General features: G+C 31.9%; 1 protein-coding gene and 1 long non-coding RNA gene across 3 annotated transcripts; one reads left to right on the top strand and one right to left on the bottom strand.

Moving 5' to 3' along the window:
- The first annotated feature begins 2,358 nt into the window (after positions 1–2,358).
- LOC126662153 (uncharacterized) lies at positions 2,359–4,815 on the top strand. Its single transcript, XR_007635697.2, has 3 exons — positions 2,359–2,514; positions 3,552–3,637; positions 4,467–4,815. It is a non-coding gene; the product is annotated as an uncharacterized LOC126662153 (long non-coding RNA).
- Positions 4,816–9,624: 4,809 nt separating this feature from the next.
- LOC126662222 (probable DNA helicase MCM9) lies at positions 9,625–18,648 on the bottom strand. 2 transcript variants are annotated; one of them, XM_050356128.2, is made up of 20 exons: positions 18,412–18,648; positions 18,213–18,315; positions 17,239–17,338; positions 16,995–17,133; positions 16,716–16,782; positions 16,318–16,492; positions 15,507–15,606; positions 14,694–14,791; positions 14,494–14,559; positions 14,301–14,393; positions 14,028–14,144; positions 13,533–13,605; positions 12,800–12,866; positions 12,175–12,256; positions 11,794–11,915; positions 11,632–11,696; positions 11,237–11,346; positions 10,894–10,941; positions 10,667–10,819; positions 9,625–9,975 (listed from the first exon to the last, which is right to left on the bottom strand). In XM_050356128.2, the coding sequence occupies exons 1-20, from the start codon at positions 18,540–18,542 to the stop codon at positions 9,887–9,889; spliced, it is 1,998 nt and encodes a 665-aa protein (XP_050212085.1). In that variant the 5' UTR covers positions 18,543–18,648; the 3' UTR covers positions 9,625–9,886. The 2 variants fall into 2 exon arrangements, with proteins under 2 accessions (XP_050212085.1, XP_050212087.1); XM_050356130.2 differs by lacking the exons at positions 11,632–11,696; positions 11,794–11,915; positions 12,175–12,256; positions 12,800–12,866 and having other exon boundaries at positions 18,412–18,647.
- Between the last annotated feature and the right edge of the window lie 615 nt (positions 18,649–19,263).

Here is a 19,263-nt window from a genome sequence, read left to right on the forward strand (position 1 = left end):
AATATATTAATTTAATATGTAATCAATCTTTAATAAATATGAAATTTTAGTTTTTTTTAGGTTCAACTATGACCAAATAATTAACATGTTCTTTAAAGTACAATAAAGAAATATTGTTGTTTTTCTCTAGTTGAAACTTCAGTTGACATCAAACAGCAGTTCATGTACATGTAGTTTTAAATCTCGTATTTCCAACAAAATCAGCTATTTCTAGACGACAACCAAGTAATAGGAAAATAGTGCCATGGTGTTCGAACCGATGACGTGTCAAGTTTCACCTTTACAATTCCGAAATCTCTGTTCAAGACAATAAAGGAATTAATCATTTTCAGTCTATAAGATTTTTTAGAATGGTACTTTTAAATCTTTTACATTCAAATTAACCTCAAATTGCGGAAAGCAAATTCTAAATTCAAATTTTAAAAGGCTGCATATTATATGAAGAAAAATGTTATTTAACGGATATTAAACACCCTATATCACTGAACTTATCTGTTATTACAGAAAGGGTCCTAAACTTCATTTTGTTACAAAAAGGTCACTGAGTTATACTTTTTATTACAATGGGAGGTCACTACGGCGGATTCGGTCAAATTTTATTACAAAAAGGTCACTAAACTTAACGTGAATTACAAAAAGGTCACTGAGTTATATTACTATTTGTAATTCCGGCTTGCCACATAAGCAAAAATGGTGCGTTTTAGTGTCAAAACGGTGCGTTTTATATGAGTGACATCTCGTTGTAACAAAATGTATAGTTTAGTGACTTTTTTTGTAACAAAATGAAGTTTAATACCCTTTCTGTAATAACAAGTAAGTTCGGTGACTTACAGTGTATAATATCCGTTATTTAACCCACCATTTTTTACCTCTTTCATTGTCCCTCCTTACGTGGCAGCATTTAATTCGTCCAATTGCCCTTCAAAAGTGTATATCTCAAAAAACAACTTTTAATGCATCCACTAATTTGTTGCCACGTCAGGTTGGATTAAAAAAAGTGGGTTAAAAAGGAGTGTTATATAGCATTACTCTTATATGAATACAATTTAAATCTACAACTTCATTTAAAAGAACATAGCATCTTACCATTTTACATGCACCTTGAGGTTGAATAATTACATTTCAATACTACTTCTAAAACTTTTTAATTTATTTTAATACATATAGAATCATATTTTTTTAATTTAATAAAATATCAATTGAATGGCTAATTTTATCAGCCTAGATTATTTTATATTTTATGTATTTCACTACCTGTATTGTAATTTCTTAAACCGCAAAAAGGATATTAAATATAGAGTTGTACAAATCGTCTGCTTATAATAATTGCAACATTACAAGATCAACATATTGACCTAAACATTGTAATTAAGTTGCACACACTGTTTTTTTGTCAAAGACTAATTTTTATTATTAACAATAAAAATTACATAAATGAATGGTTCTTTAAATTGAAAGAATTATTCTAAAATAATAATGAGAGCTGTAAATACAACTATAAATACAGTTATCGGTTAAAATTTTTCAAACTAACAAATGGGTCACCTAATATATTTATAATTCAAATATTGAAAATACGATTTTGAAACCGTTCTATTTTTAAAATTTTAAATTTTTCAAGTCTCATCTTCAACATAAATTCAAAAATTAGATCCTCAAACTATGTGTTTATAACCATCTTGTGATACCCCGTACGTCTGGCGTTGGCAAAGTAGGCCACGTGCCTGATTTAAAATAATGATGCGGCTAGAAAAGAAGTTATTTGAAGGATTTAATAAGAAAATATTTAAAGAAGGATGAGAATAGGTTGATATTGAAATTTAAATAAAAACTTTCAATATTTATAATGCCTATAATAGTTTGACGGGATTAATGAAAATCGTAAGAAAAGATGGAATTTAAAATAAGTTAAAGTCCCTAAGAAATTGGAAAATAGAATTTTATTACACGAAAAATATAATCTAAATAAATTATTGATGAGAATTGATATTTAAGATAATAATATCGATTACTTGGATATAGATATTTGTCAAATCAAAATAAGGACGGAAAAATGACGAAAATAGTCATTTTCGCTCAAATTTTAAAAAATTGAGCGTTGTAACCGAAATTTAGTGAAATAAACTATCAGAACATAAAATAATAAGATAGAAGAAGAGTATAATTTATTTGGATATAAATAATATGATATTTATCGAGTTCGAACGATTAAGCGATCGACGGAATAAATTGGACGAAAGAAAAGCTACGAATCAAATCGTGAGAAGGTGGCAAATTCAAAAAATAAACGTGGAACTTTTGTTATTAATATAAAAGGCCATTATTTGACTTTTAAAATTAGGATATTCAGATATGAAATTCAGCTCTCAACCTTCATCTTCTTCAACCTTAGAAACCTAAACATATATAAATTTTAAATAGCCATAACTCCCTCGTTTTAATTCGGAATTGATCGATTCTTGCGGCCACAGAACTAGCACGAGGTCCTCTATCATTCAAGCCTAGAAAATCAAGGTCAGGATCACAATTTTCAGTTAGGGTTTGAGCTGTTATTATTTCGTGATTTTTAATTATGATGGCGATGATGATTGTTAATGATAGAATTGATGATTATGGTGTTTATGTTTAGATTTAATTGATAATTAGAGCTTAAATTAATGATTGATTGGTGATAAGATGAAAGTTGGCTGTGTTTATGTGATGGTGAATATGTTTGATGCGTTAGGTGGTGGTCGGAGAAAGATGTAGCCTTCGGACCCGTTATTACTACCGTGCCGTAGGACGGTGGAGCTGTGTTGCAGCGGCTATGGTGCGCTGCACCATAGCTGAAGCAGCCCCTCCCCTTGTCAAAACAGGGGAGGGCAGCGAGAATAGGAAGGGGCCGAAGCCACCCCTTCCCCGAGGTCCAATTACGCTCATAATTGACGAAAACGCTAAGCGTTATGAGCTAATTCGATTTGGACGTAAAGATAGTTTGAAAATAAATAATGAGTTAAGGTTTTCATTGAATAAAATGAATTGATATAGCATGTTTAAGGACTGAATTTAATGGATATAAAAATATGCTATCGATATGTTTACTTCCGTCACGTAATAGTTTCAATCCGAATGTATAAACGATAATTGGACATTTTGCAAGAATTTGTTGTGCAAAATAGCATTAGTGTGCGGGTCATATCTCGAGTTGTATACGTCCAAATTAAGTTTCGTTTATTGGTACGGAAACTTAATGACGTTATCTACGAATGTCTAAGTTTAAGTTTTTGTCGAATCAGAAACATTAAGTCGCGCAAAGCAATTTTATAGTTTTAGAACAACCCAAGGTCTTAACTTCAGAGCCAAATTCTGACACCTTCATGTACTAATCTCAGTCCGAGATTTAAACAAAAGTTGTAGGCGACGTTCTGAACTTTAAGAATGTCAATTTTGTTTAGGGGTCAGACTGTTTTAAGTAAACGATTTCAATAGCCAAAGTTGGCTAGAAACCTAATTTTGATTAATTAATTATAGTTAGATTGTAATTAATTCGAGTTATTATCGAATTTGTGTAGACTTGACGAGGCGACTACCAATGGAACCCGGAACTTACAGAACACGACATCGCTTAGTTATTATCGAAGGTTATGGATAGCAAGGAGTGAGTATATTTTACTCACTCTTATTATCGTATTAAAAACTATTTTATATATACTATATATATTATTATTATTATTATTAAATGCATCGCATAAATTATATAATTTTATTTGATTGAGTTGTTCTTATTGAATTGGATAATATTTGAATTGTTGTTTATGGATTGATTTGTTGATATATGGATTGTATTACTTTGTTTATGACTTGTTAATTATTTACCAATGTGAATTTGTATACGATCCGAAGAAACGAGCTACCTATTGGGCGTCAATAGGCCGTGTGATCACCTGTGTTTATAAAAGTCTAGATATTCGTACATAGATACGTTTGATATGAGCTCATTAAATGTTGATCATGTTTGTGATTATGGTATGGAAAGGAGGATTATGTTTGGCAGTTACGAGTTTAACTCGGTGGAACTATCTCGGGGCCCGTATCTGCTGGGTAACTCGGTCGAACTGTCTCGGGACCCACAACTTGGGATTAAGCAGTGGCATGAGGAACTCAGTTGAACTATCTCGGGACTACGCTACGTGGTAGCGGTAACTCGGTCGAATTATCTCGGAACCGTACCACTTGGATTAAAACGATTTGATTCGAATACGATACGGATTGGGAAAGGTTAAGGAGTTTAAGATTAAGGTTTCGATCGGATCAAATACTTGTATTAAATGAATTGTTTGCAGTTGTTGTGTTTGTATATGTTGGAATTGCTTATAAACATGATTGTATATATATATTTTAAAAATATTTTTAAAATGCGATGCTTATTTTGATAATATGGTAAGTAAAGTTTAACTCACTCTGCCTAATAGCTGACCCCCCAATAGTGTGTTTTCAGGTACCTCGATCCGGACTTGACTAGACGTCCACCTTTTGACCGGAAGTAAATGTGCCAATGAACAGTCCCGACTTCCATATCTGCTGCAGTAGTATAATGTCTGACCAGTGTCATGGCTTAGTAGAAGAGTAAAATTTTACATTGTTTATAGTTGCTTTCTGTTGTGTATATTTTGGTTTGGCTACGATAGTTATGCTTTGTACCACGGAGGTAGATTCCCGTGATGTAACTTTGACACTAGTAGTTTATGCCGGGCTAGTACTTATATGATACGGAAACGATAAGCCCGAGCAAGTTGTATAACTTTACCAGTGTATATAAATGTGTCTTTGTTTAAATGCTTCTGTTTGTAAGGCCAAGTCTTATATGATAATTGCGAAAAAAAAAATTAGTGAATTTCAGGCTTGCTACGGGTTTCGGAAGCACAATTCCCATTCCCTAGCGCCGGTCGCGGCCCTCGATTTTGGGTCGTGACAAATAGAACGGCAGCAAACAAAGTATGTATACGGCGAAATGGAACGGCAAAAGGACGGAGAGTTTATATGTACCAATTTCGATTTCGAAGCGTTAGGGTTAAAGAGATCGAAGAATAATGATGAACCGTCGAAAGAAACTGAGATTTAAGCTAGTATAATAAAGAATATGAGTTATGAACCGACAATACGATATCGAACGAATAGCGAGAAAAGTGATGAGAAGCTTACCGGATTGATACGATTGAATGGAAAGATGAAAGCGATATCTCAGAAGGGTTTGGAGTGTGTGACGGCTAGAGTTTTGTTTAATAAGCGAAAGAAAGAAAAATAGGTTTGGAAACAGATGAAAAAGACGATTATATAGGAACTAGGAAGAAGATTATTCTGCATAAAAGATTAAGTAACAAAATATGGGCTTTCTAATTTACTAAAGGCACGGGCTTTCCATGTCCATAGTTTACGTGGGAGAATAAGGTAGTGCATGCATGAGCTTAAAAATTTGCTTTTCTTTTCTTTTTTTCTTTTTTAATTAATAAGCATATGCTAAAATTTAATAATACAAATCGAGCCCGAAACGAACCACGAACGAATCAACGAACGACTCAAATAAAATTAAGTAATAATAATAATAATAATAATAATAAATTACTTACAGCTTGTCGGAATGCAAAAATTAAAATTAAAGTTAATTTTTTTTTTAAAATAGTTTAAAACAATACGGGATATTACAGATATACCAAAAGTTAACCAGTGAAGATTAATTTGGGTTGGGGATTTTTTATGTTTCAAATGTATATATAAAGTATGTTGATCATTTTTCTGTCAGCGTGACAAGTAAGTGTGCATATTTTGTTTGTGTAACTTTATTTAATTGTGTTTTTTATACAGTGACTGTGGAGCTTTTATTTTGGCTTTTACGGAGCATTTGATATAGAACAATTCCAAAAGAATTTAATATTGAGAACCATCGGGAGCGTAGCAGAATTTTTTGTTATCGATACGGCAATGTGAAGCTTCAAGAGTACATTGATAGCGATGAAGAGGTCGAAGAGAGACCATAAAATCAAATTTGAAGAAATTTAGGGACAATCAAATTATATTTCAGTTTTTGTATTGAATTCTAATAAGTTAAGGTGTTCTGTGTTTTAGAATCTTAGTTCTAAAATATTGGTTTCAGTTGTAATTCTTCTTTGAGGTGTTTTGTGTTTTCGAATATATCTTAATTCCTGAATAATGGTTGCAATTTTAGTTCTTTGTTTGTCTGAATTTTTCTCAAATTATTGGTATACTATTGCTTAATATTTGATAAATTCACAATTTTAAATATTAATAATATACTATTGGTTAATATCTGGTTAACTCCTAAGCATTATGTAGTTTTTAATTTTACTATCGGCATACACTTATGCATATTTTTAACATACTTACTTCATAATTTGCTTAACTTCTGGATGACTAATTTAACATAACTTTTGGTATACTTTTTTTAAAAGTTTTTTTAAAAAAACTTGATATTATAAAGAGAAAATAAAATCAGTTATAAAATTCTTTTTTATTTACCATTTATCGTGAGAGATAGTTGCCAAATAACAACAGTTCCAATTTTACAACAATTGTCTATTTGTATACCAAGTATTGACCAAATGTATATTACAAAACAGATGAAAGAATGAATTAAAACAAATCTATTACTATTGCGGTAGACCAAGACAAGTCTTTTTGTTATGTTCCCGCTGTCCACATCGGTTGCATTTATTTTTTTTCTTTTCCCTCCCAAAATGCTTGTATTCTTTGCTTTTTGGGGCATCCAGCTTGTATTTTCCCAATAGAAGGTTGAACTTCAATCCTTTTAACTTCAATAGGGACATTCCAATCATTTTGGTTGGACATGGGATAAATAACAGCATCGTACACCTTCAAAATATTTTCTTTAGTGAAAAAACAATAACAATATTGATGCGGATCTAGGTGATACTTAGTCAATATTGCAATGGCAAATACCCTACTTTGGCCAATTACATTTTCTAATAAATTTTGACACATGCAAAAAAATATATACTTTAATTAATTGATTTGAAATGAAATCGAGAAATATTTGATTAATTTTGATACTAATTTTATTTCTATCAATCCAAGCTGTTGATTCTACCATCATATGTGCATGGACCACTTTTTTTATTATTATATCAACCAACAATTTAATTTGAATTTAGTTGATTTATTTGCTATCATTTTTATATCAAATGTTCAAACAAGGAAAACAAACTTATAATTTTTAAATTTTTTAGTTGATAATTAGTTACGGTTCTTTATTTTTTATATTTTAGTGTTTATGAAATTTTTCCATTTAAGTTTTTTACAATACTTTTTAATAATACATGTTGTTTAGATATATAATCTATCAATTTTTTTTCGAAATTTACTCCTATATCACTATCTTAAACAAAAAGAGATTATAAGTATGAATATTTTTAATTAGGAATATTTTTATATAATTTTAAAAATTCTTTACAATTATATTTATATAATTAAATTGTATTATCTTTATTTATAAAGATGGATAATTGTTTGTCAATTAGATTTAATTCTCTTTAATTATTTTGTTGCTTACTCATTGCTTTACAGCTGCGCGCGCTGTTTTCTTTGCAGTTGCTCGCTTGTTTCTTTCTAATTACTCTTTACTTTAAAAAATACATGTTGTCTAGATATATTAATCTACTAACGATTATCTGAAATTTACTTCAATATTATTATATTAAACAGAAAAAAGTAAAAGTATTAAAATATATTAACGAGCTACTGGAAAGTTACCAACGAGCTACTGACAAACTACTTAAAAACTATTGAACATGTTGAAAGTAAAATTTACATTTATATATGCAATTAATGCATGACATAATTAATATAAATTAAAAGATTTAAACATATTTAGTTATTATAAATTCACTAATTGATTACATATATATTTAAACACCAATATAGAATTAAATAGTAATGATATGATTAGAATGATCGTCACGATCATCTTTATTTAGAAATATTCCTATATTTTTTCTATTATATTTGAACACTCTTCATCTATTGCATCTCTTCTAATTTTATAAATTTTTATATTTTCTTATTTTTATCTTTTTAGGTCTTCAACACATTAATTTTCCATGTGACTATAATAATTTATGAAAAAATGGCATAAGCAGCGAAAAAGCTATCAAAGAAAAACAAATCAAAAAAAAAATCATGTCAGAAAGAGTTATCTTCTTTAAAAATCTAAGATAATGTAATTTTATTTTTATATTCTCATTACACATGTGTAAAGTGTAATTGAATAGTACAAAGTTAAAAAATATTATGTATATTGCTTATTTTATCAAAAATAGCTGATATTTATAAAGAATAAAAGATAAAAATGATTATATTATTGACAAGTGTAAAATTAGATGAAAAGTGTTAATACAAAGTGACTTGATAAAATAATGATAAAATATTAAATAAAAAAGTTAAAATTTTAAAATGACAATTGGAATACATAAGTCAAGTGTTTATATATAAAAAATAAATATTTTAAAAATAGATAAATATCTTGATAATATAAGTAAATTTATTAAATTTTTAATTTAAAAATTAAATGTAACTATTGTAATAGTAACAATACTGATAGTTTAACTTAAAAAAAATTAAAGAAAAAGAAAGGTGAAATGTCTCAGATGTGATAAACGTACAAATGCCAATTTAGATTCTTAAAAGGAGTATAAATAAAAAGCAAACTTTATGAGAGTATATGTGCAAACAAGTGGGTAAATAGAGTATCTATGTAAGAAACCCAAATAAGTTGCTATACTAATTAGTTAGGGAGCCCAACAAAAGTTAGTCCAATTCTATTCTTCATTAGGAAATCAAATGATAACCCTAATACGAAACCACGGCCGACATAACTTTTAGACTCTCCATTTAAGAAAATTTTCCTTTTCAGCTTTTTTCACCGTGATTCTTGCAGGAACTGGTTAGTTTTGAAGGTTCAGCCGGTTCTTACAATTTTCTTGTTATGAGTGGGTTTTGCCTGTTCAAAAAGATTGAGCTGGAAATCCAGGCATTAAGGTAGAATCGGACCATACAGGCCTCCGGTTCCATGTCGAACCGGTCAAACCGGCCGATCCAATTCAGATCTTAAAACACTGTTTATAAATATATTGAAACAGAAAAGTATAAACGAAGTAAAATGGACAATTTTTAAAATTAAACATATAAACAAAATAAATTGAAAATGTATTTTTAAAGCATTAAGCTAATTATAAAATTTAGGAAAAAGAAAGAAGAAACTTTAATTTTTCTCCAATATCTCAAATATTTCTCTTATTTATATATGATAAATATATGTTCTCTCAACACTTGCATATTTGTTTATTGCATAAGAAATTATCTATTAATCTGATTATTAATTATATAATTGATTAACATGACCATAGAATGACTAACAATGTAAAATTTATGATGATTATAGACTTTTATTTACATTAATATCTTTTACATTAATAACTTAATAAAAGCATGACCACAATGTAAAGTTTTTATTTTCTTTGAAAAAGTTTTTAAATGGCAATCATGAGAAATACTTTGATTCTTTTCTCACTGGTTAATCACTTCAAATGATGTGTGACCTTGAACTTAAAACGATGATAAAATGATAATAATAACTTGCCTGAAAATAAGTTACCAGCACAAACACCCAGTTCATTAGTAAATCTCGGCTTTCTATCCAAATTAAGGGTAGCAGACAATCAAATTTACGTCGATATCCCGACAGTCAATTCACTGCCTACCTTTCATGTTCGAGCTTCGAGGAGAATGGTTTGAAAGGCTCCATGTGACAAAATGGTAGTTACCAGCTTCTGCCTGCAGAGAGAAACCTAATATCGCGGTTATTCAGTCATCCTCATCAATCAAAAGTTCTTCCTGCAGTGTTTATGTCGGAACACTCATCAATTGATCTCAACTTTTCTAGGATGAGTCTCTCTTGCTTGGTATCTAAGGAGTTTCATCTAGTTAAGTTCAGTCATACAGTATAAGATGACATAATTAAATATGCTAAGCTGGAAATCCGACTAGCAAGACAGAAAATTGTCTTTCCAAATAAATTTTCAACAATAAAACTACTGCATGATGAGCAATACTACTTTGAGGAACTTTAATAAATCTGTTGCAGTTATGAAATGACCTCGACAAAGAGATGGAATTAACTAACCAGAGGGGCAATTGCTAATTTATTGAAAATCACAAAATTAAATCGTGCATAATCATTCAGGGTATACCAACCTGAATCAGACATATTCTGTTCTTTCCTGCACTAAAAAAGTATATGTAGTTGCTAAAAGAGTTAATTGCAAAATAGATCATGAATTTTAGCGTGTTTTATAGTTTCAGTACAAACTTTCAACTTTGACAATTTTACACTCAAACTATCATTCTTTTTCCATTCGGAATACCGAGGAATTTTTTAATAACAAATTTTGATATGAACACCGCAATATACATTGTTTCGGCGTCTACATCAGTATTTTTTTGAAGGAAAGATATTCGCATTTTAAATTGCAAAAAATGTTTAGTCCGTGTTTTAAATTGCCAAATTTCAAAGTGTGTATTAAATGCTCAAGTTCAAGTTTTTTTTTTTTTGACAATTGCCCCTTGTTTGTGCAAGCATTTAACAAGTAAAGGATACATTCCTCATCTGGGTTTTCACTGAAATTTGAATGCAGAGCATTTCCAATGCTGTCAACGATGGCTGAAGTAGTCATGGATGACTCGATGCATAGAATCGCCATAATGGCATCTAGTCTAGTAACCTCATTTCTGAACATAAGTCTTGCATGTGCTGTGACACCAATGATGTCAAATTCCTATAAACTAATTAATAAAAAAAAACAAAGTGAAGCGACTATGACATACCTTGTGCCAAGCGTATCAGACTTTCCAACATCCGCACAGTTGTCCTTGCTGCAATTTGAAATGTTTAATTAATAGCAGTGATATTTTTGGATTAGGATCCTCTCAAGTTGATTGAAGATGACCAATCATGTTCAATCAATCTCACTCTTTATAACAAAATGAACAATTCAGATTAGAAAAGTGTAAATTACATAAAGTTAATCTACACCATTCATTTTATAATGAAGAATGTCGATTGATAGAACATGATAAGTCATGCTCAATCAACTTGAAAGGATCCTGATCCAATATTGTTTTAACAGAAATAATAACAGTGATCTAGAGCAAGACACTGTAGAAAAACCTGCATTATCAGTTGCAGATCTTCTTTGAAGTTGATAATAACTTGAGATGACCTTTTCAGCTTCTGCAGTGAGTACTGGCCTGAAGCGTCCTTTAACAAACTGAATATACCTGCACAATAATCCACAGCTACTGAATACTTGCACAGTTCTTAAAAAAGAGATGCTGGTTCTGAAATATTGTGGTTTGAGGATTCTAACAAAAAGTCAAAAATATAATAAAGCACAGAAAATTAAACAGCTAAAAAAATGCAGAAACAAGAGGTCTGATATGATAAGAAAATAATACTGAAAGAAGGCCACTCAGCTTGGTCCAAATTATTTTTTGCAGCAACCTTTCAATGCCCTCTTTAAGACATCAGCCATTAAGCAATCAATTAGGCCAACAGAAATTTACCTGCGAAGCGTGGCCAATGTCCAAATGTTAGCTAAATCATCGTCTTTGCCCTTCCCCGATTCTTCCTGAAAATTTATCCGCCCAAATCAGGATTCCGGTTGTGCATCTGCTTTATAGCACAACGGCATATCTTTTAAACAAATAAGTTGGGCAGTACATTACCTCTGCAAGAATGTGAGAAGATACAACCACATCCCATTCAGGGTTCTTTGTATCTAAGAGAACAAGAACTATGTCGAATCTACTTAGTAAGGGACCCGAGAGAGCCGTATTGACAGAGAGAGCTAGATTTGATTAAGAAAAAACAATAGAATTCTGTGCATGTCATGGACATTTCCATGCATGTGAAGAAAATGAATTGTGGTCCTCAGAAAATAATAATGTAGTGGTGATGTTATGTTTTATATCGACCTCCTATGCCGGAAAGAGCAAGCCATAAGAAGATTATAGTCAAACATTTACACATAAACAGTAAATTGTATAATTGACAGATATAACATGGATTTTAAAAATTAAAAATATATTACTCAATGACAGGGATACTTTGATCAGGATCATATTGTCCTTTCGGATTTGTCGCACCAAAGACAGTTGTCCTAGTACTAAGTGTTGTTACAAGACCAGCCTGGACGAAAATGGAAAAAGCAAATACTTTCAGTAATCTTCCTTCAACAGAGCATGCGATAGAAGATTCTGCAATTAACAAGAATTGAAGTATGAAATAGATTTAAAAGGCAATACGCCACAATGAATGACTAAATGAAATCATCCAGAACGCATGCAAGAAAGTAAAAGTATTGCATGCTGTGTGAACATGTTTGTCAATGTGAAATTACTGGATGAAAATTACTTTAGTCCCAACAGTGCATGTACTTTCATAAGACATGATACAAGACCAATGAAATGAATAAAAATGGCAGAAGCAGAACCGATACGAGGCAATATGATCAGACAATATCTTATCAATTTACTATTTTTCTTCATCAAGTACGTCATTTTTGCAACTCCTAGAGAGTATTTATGATGTGATGTACAAGGCACTGGAAGCTCCCTCATTTCGATCTTCAGGCATCAAAAGGATTATCGCAATTCAAGCTTGAGATACAACGTGCAGGAAAAAAAATCTTATTAAATTTAAGAGAAAAAAACTCATAAATAGGCAATACACCTTGGCTATACTAATGGTCTGCTGCTCCATTGCCTCATGTATTGTCGCCCTGTCATGTTCTCTCATACTGCCATAAATATTTCATTAACATTCACTATTAATATTATTTCACGGCATACCTTAATTATTAACATCAATGAGAAAAGAGGTGAATAAGATGTTGAGAATTAGCATAGCTGAGAAGCTTTAGCATAGCTGAGAAGCTTTCTGCTTGAAATGGAAATTTTCACCCCGATGGAATAGTCTTTTCCATCAGAGGGAGAGTTTTTTATGCAAAGTGAGATTCTCTAATCCGTATGGGAACTTTTCTATCAGGAGTTTTCAGCCCTAAGCTTCCTAGTCAGGGATAATAGTTTTCGTCAAGATCGGAAGGTTTTCCATTCAACAGGAAACTTTTTCGTTCATAGGAGAATTTCAGCACAACTTCTGCACCTGGAAAGAAAGTACTCTATCAAAAGGAAAAATTTCCCACCTGAAAACAATCTTTTCAATTTGAAGGGATTCTTTTCTGTGAGGAAGGGAGCTGTCCATCATGGAGGAAAGGTTTTCTTTTTTGTTGGTTAGCCACCAATGTAAAGTGGAATCCTCAAATTTTATTTTCTCTAACTGTAGGAGGTAGCAATGACGAAACTGATTTATATATAAGAGAATACTCAAATACGACGCCAAAGTTCCATATCAGAAACAGCTGATGAGTGACATCACAGAGTCATTTGAGGAGACTGGAATGTACCTATCAAATTCATCAATGCAACAAAGGCCTCCATCTGCAAGAACAAGGGCGCCTGCTTCTAACATCCATTCCCCTATCCACAATACAAATAAAATTAGCATTCTGATTGACACATAAAAATTTAAAATGAGTAAAGCTGGACATGGAAGTGGTTTTTTGCTTTATATTTTACATGCCCATCCTTTTATCTTCCTATTCCTGTGACCCACATTCTTATGAGTAGAAGAGCTTTTCAGTAGAAGAGACAGGTTAGGAACTTTTGGATACCAATATAAGCTTTCAATAAAAATTTGCTCTTTGGTTGATTGACCAAAGAAAAAAAGAACTGTGACAAGTTGTACTATTTTCCGGTTAGCACTTCTCGTATAAAATAAACCCCTGTACTATAAGCTAAGCTAAATGTACATAAGGACAATGTATCAGCAGTGAATGAGCAAAGCAATGGACCAACCTGCTACTAAAATAACATATGATTTAGCTAAAGATACGAATTACCTCCATCTTTGACAGCAGTGACAGTTAATCCTGCACTAGTGCTCCCCAATCCAGTAGTGATGACAGATCGGTTGCTCAATTTTGCAGAAAATTTTAAGAACTGAGATTTGCCAGTACCTGTAAAGTTCATGTTTTGACATAGTATGTTATCATGCATCAGTTTTTTTTTACCAAAATCATGCATCAGTGACATACTATCATAAATATAATCCACCTAGTTACAGCTGAACAGTTAAGAACTCAAGACAGTATAGGGATGGGAATAACAATCACCTGGATCACCAACCAGAAGCAAGTGAGACTCTCCTCGAATCTTTGTACCAGAACCATCTACATGTTGCACACCTCCAATGAGAGTTAATGCAACTAAGTCCCAGGAAGAAAAATTAACACCATACTGAGTAAGTCAGAACTATTAATGTTCTGGATATAGAGTAAAATTGAATAATATATAATGACAACGTACCAGCTAGTTTCACGGTGAAAAGTCCAAAAATCTGAGGGCAAATACCTCGTAGAATAGTGTTTCTCCCTAGATTAATAAGGAACTTTAAAGTTGGAAAGAAACAGCAAACTTGATACATGATGTTACACAAAATTTATGTACAGGATACCATAGGAAGTGATATTAAATGATTAAATGAAAGGATCTGCATGTAGTTTTACCTTTCAAGGGAGTATCTTTGAAGTCTAACCAAAATTGCTTGAATTTCATGATTACATCATTTGGGATGTTAATATCTGATTTGAGTTCATTCGTTCTCCTAAAACAGAAAGGATAAGTATGAAGAGAAACATAAACTAGAAGGTCATTCAGAATCAAAAATCAGTCTAGCTCCATGCAAGCTTGATCCGGAACAGATTTCAAGATTCTAAGTTTCAGGGTAGTTCAAAAATTAACATATAAAAAGACAATTTTATAAGATGCTAAAGGGAGAAAAGAAAAATATCCAAGACTTGGTGCTTGTTCACTTTGAAGTGCTTCATTTTAGTAATTCATGAAAGAACCAAGAACTCAATGTGTCCTAGGAATAAAAGAGTTTTAGCAAGTTGAAATGAACACAATCAAGATGGTTTCATGGTATGATGTCATTTCCAACACACCGGCAAACGTGCATGTAGTACAAATTATCACATCCAAGATAGAAGTGTCAACAAGATGCCAAGTCAACAAAGGATGAAACAGGCTAAAGACATGAGGAAGAATTTAATGTCAGCGGTCACGTGCTTGATTTAGGTCGTGACATTAGACCTTTAGCAGCAGCAACACTGTAGCAAGAGCTGGCCAAACAAAATTAAAATTCCTCCATGTTTGACATGGTTGTTTCAGAACCTGAAGAGTGTTGGTGTTAGTGCTGGCTATAGCTCTATGATCAAAGTGCGGCTTTAGAAGCCACATCTAGCATGTATCGGGGGACCCAGTTCCTGCTTCAGCAGAAGACGTTTTAAATGAAAATTGCAGTGATTAGAGACATTTACCTCACATGGTTAGCAACTAAAACAGGATCAAGATTGCATCGTACATCTTTTACATCAGGAGACCATTTTGCAGTCAACATTCCCGTAATGATGACATCATCTGCACGACAAGTGATTCCTGATCCCTCATTGTCTCAGCCATAAAAGAGACCTTTGCATTTTAAGCATAGCATTAGCATACATATCATGACTAGAATAATGTGACCTATGGAACGTTAATTACCAGTTTGTGAAAAGTTTGCAGATTGAGAACATGATAAGCTAGGATAATAAAAGATCAAATGATTATATAAATTTCTTCACTACAAGGTTAAGTAAAATATTTAAAAAAAAAATGCAAGATCAATGCTCCAAAAATGATTATTCTTAGAATGTCTAAGAACTAAGTACACATCTTGAAATTTATACTTTGTGACACGAAATGCATATTTACAAACATCACCGGCATTCAAAGCAGATGCAATTCAGTGGTGGCAATGCATTTTATATAAATGTAAAACAAGTGCTTCGCAAACTCTTTCGAAAATTAACTGCAGATATAAAAGGCATGGTATAGGAAGGGGAATTAGACACTATAAAAGAAAAAGTGTGATCTTTCAAAATCTTCATCAAGTTATTTTGAATCTTTTACCATCCCTCTAGAAAGCCACATAGAATTGAAGAAGATGTCACCTTATATTTAATCTGAATGAATAAATCAATGACTGGCTATGTAATCTATTGGCTGAATAAACATCAAAGATAAATATTGACAAACTTAAACGCTGCAGCTAGGGATTAACTAAAAGTAAACTTTTTAAGCAAGTGATACCTCCAGCTTTAACAATGTCGACAAGATCATCTGTTAGGATGACATGAATTGAACGAGGAATAACCCCAACACCCAACACCTGTGTGCTCTCTTGTATTTTGATTTCCTGATAGTCGTGACGAATTATAGTTTCATCTACACAATCAAATCTTGTACCTTCACAAGGTTTAGACCTCTGTCATTGGAAGCAAGAAATTAGTGATCAAACTGCAAGATACTTCGAAGCAGAAGATACAGATTTGAACAAACTATATGAACAAATCTTATATTTGACCCAGGCACCCAGCAAACAGAAAGAACAAAAGATAAAGTAGATTGTAAAAAACAAACTTTGTAAAGGAGTGAGGAAAACACATAAGAAAATCCATGGAAAACAGTAAGTATAGCAAGAAACAAACCAAAGAGGGACAAAATGATGGAAGGATTATGGAGTTTCTAGTCTCGAGCTCAGGAAACACTGGGAACCTGCAAATGAACATTGTTGACTAATTACACGTAGTCTTATTCCTCTTAAAAGCCCAAAATGTACAATCTCGCAATAAAGTTTCATCCATTACTTCAAATCCAAAAAAAATTAGCACTGTACAAGCAAACTAAACTAACAGAAATCTGTTGGATGCATGACTACATGATCATGTTTGCATGGCTAAATGTAGAAGATTGGAAATAAGACCCACTCGTTCTTGCATTTCCTACACCGATATATCCTCTCCCCTTCATACATCTTTATTGCTCCAGACCTGATTACAGTTCCTTTCAGAGTCAGAAGAATTCCACGATGCTTCACCCTCACACGTCCAATGCTTGGAAATGTCTCTAGAACATCCAAAACATATGTACACGAAACCACAAGTCAAATAAAAGATATCAGAGAAACGGATACGTGAGTATGAAGAGAAAGAGAAAGAGAGAAAAGCAAACCAGTGCATTCAAGTGGAGATCCACTAACATCAATACGAACATGAATGAACTTCTTCTCACTCCCTTTCTCCCCGCACTTCAAATTCTTCAGCACAATTTTCTACATTTACCAACACATCCACACAGCTCTAAACTCAATCCATAATCCCAGGTCACATCAGCATTTACTAAGCAACAATTGCAACACACAGGAAAGGACACATGCATTTCATTCAAAAACGCATTCTGTAACCAAATAAAGGTGAGCATACATAAATACCAAACAGAACAAAAAAAAAACAAAAAATGAACAAACTCGAGCAATATCTATAGAATGATGAAAAGCTAACAAGAATGAATATAAAATTAAAATTAAAATTGCTAGATTTAATAAAGACAGATTATCCGGTGAATTTCATATATAACAACCATGTAGCAATTAACAAATGAGAACTTTTTAGCAGCTCCTTTCACAAATAGGGTTGTGCATCGGTCGGTTCGGTTCCGAATCAATTAAACCAACGGTGCCGAAAATTACTAAATGATCAATGAACCAAATTTTTTTTAAGCAAACACCAAAAAAAAATTGACCGAACTTTTCAATCGGTTCAATTCAGTTTCGGTTTTTCAATTTGGTTTAGACTTATATCCAAAATCAAATAAAAACCTTAAAAATTTAGGCAAAATAACAAAAATAATTCTCGAAATTTAGATACAAAGTCAAAAAAATCCTTCTAATTTTTTAAAAGTTGGATCATTCGGTTTTTCGGTTATTTAGGTTTTATATACCCCAAATCAGACCGTTAACCGAACACCAAACTTCTCTACATTACCAACCGAACCAAACCGTATTCACCAAACAACAAACTCTGGTGCAGTTCGGTTCGGTTTGTCCGGTCTTGTTCAGTTTTTGCACAGCCCTTATCACAAACCAGTGCTACACAAACCTTGATTGAAAACATTTATTTGTAAACAAAAGAATGAAGATGACATACATGAGCCCATAGAGCAGCTTTATCAAAATGCCTCAAATACCCAGCTGGTTGAGAGAACACGAGATGCGCAAGCTGGGGATCATCGTTCAGCAGCTCTGCAAAACTGTAATAAAATAATTAATCTAATTAGATGATGATAAGTAGAAGCGTTAAAGAAAATATGAGTGAATTAAAGGGGAAAATCAAGAAATTAAATTACTCGATATAGAGAGGGTAGTGAAGCTTAGGGTCAGCGGAGAGAACAATAGAACGGAGCTTATCGGAGTAGTGACGTATTAGAAATTCTGCGAAGAGTTTTAGTTGTACTTCGGAATCACAATCGGCGTCCATGGATGATCGCTGGCCTCTCGGGTTTGTGTGAGGAGGAAGACGACAGTTTTGGGCGGGAATTAAGTGTTACACGATAAATATAAGGGTTAAATACTTTAAATATTACAAACTTTAGGTTTTTTTGCAAATTTTAACAAGAATTTTAAATTTTGACAATTTAATAGATGAATTATGAACTGTTATATTTTATAATTTAAAATAAGTTACAAAAATACTGATGTGAATATCCAAGTATACATTATTTGGACATTCAAGTCGGTAAATTTTTAACGAAAAGTTATTCAATTTTTGATTTTAAAAATATAAAATTGCAAAAATTACAAAATTGGCGCTAAAATTTATGATTTTAAAAGCAATTAAACCGAAATATAATATCTAAATGTGCATATGTTAATCTATTTTATTCAAAACTGCATTGTAATGTACTATCTTAAAGAAGAAAAATTTAAAATATTTTTCCATTTTTGTTTGTACCATCCTTAAATAAAATCAATTAAATTTTACTATACTAATAAATAATAGTTTACTTCTAAGTATAAGTGTTTTATGATGATATGATATATTTTAAATAACTCTATTTGGAATGACAGGTGACCGCAATTTTTAATTAATAATTTGGGTTTTTAAATTAATTCCCCACTACTCTAAATTGCAAAAAACAATTCAGAAATAAATACGAGATGATAACCATCCTAATTATGGAATTATGATAAATAAAACT

This window comes from Mercurialis annua, linkage group LG8 (genome assembly GCF_937616625.2).
Source record: "Mercurialis annua linkage group LG8, ddMerAnnu1.2, whole genome shotgun sequence".
In the NCBI taxonomy this organism is placed as follows: domain Eukaryota; kingdom Viridiplantae; phylum Streptophyta; class Magnoliopsida; order Malpighiales; family Euphorbiaceae; genus Mercurialis; species Mercurialis annua.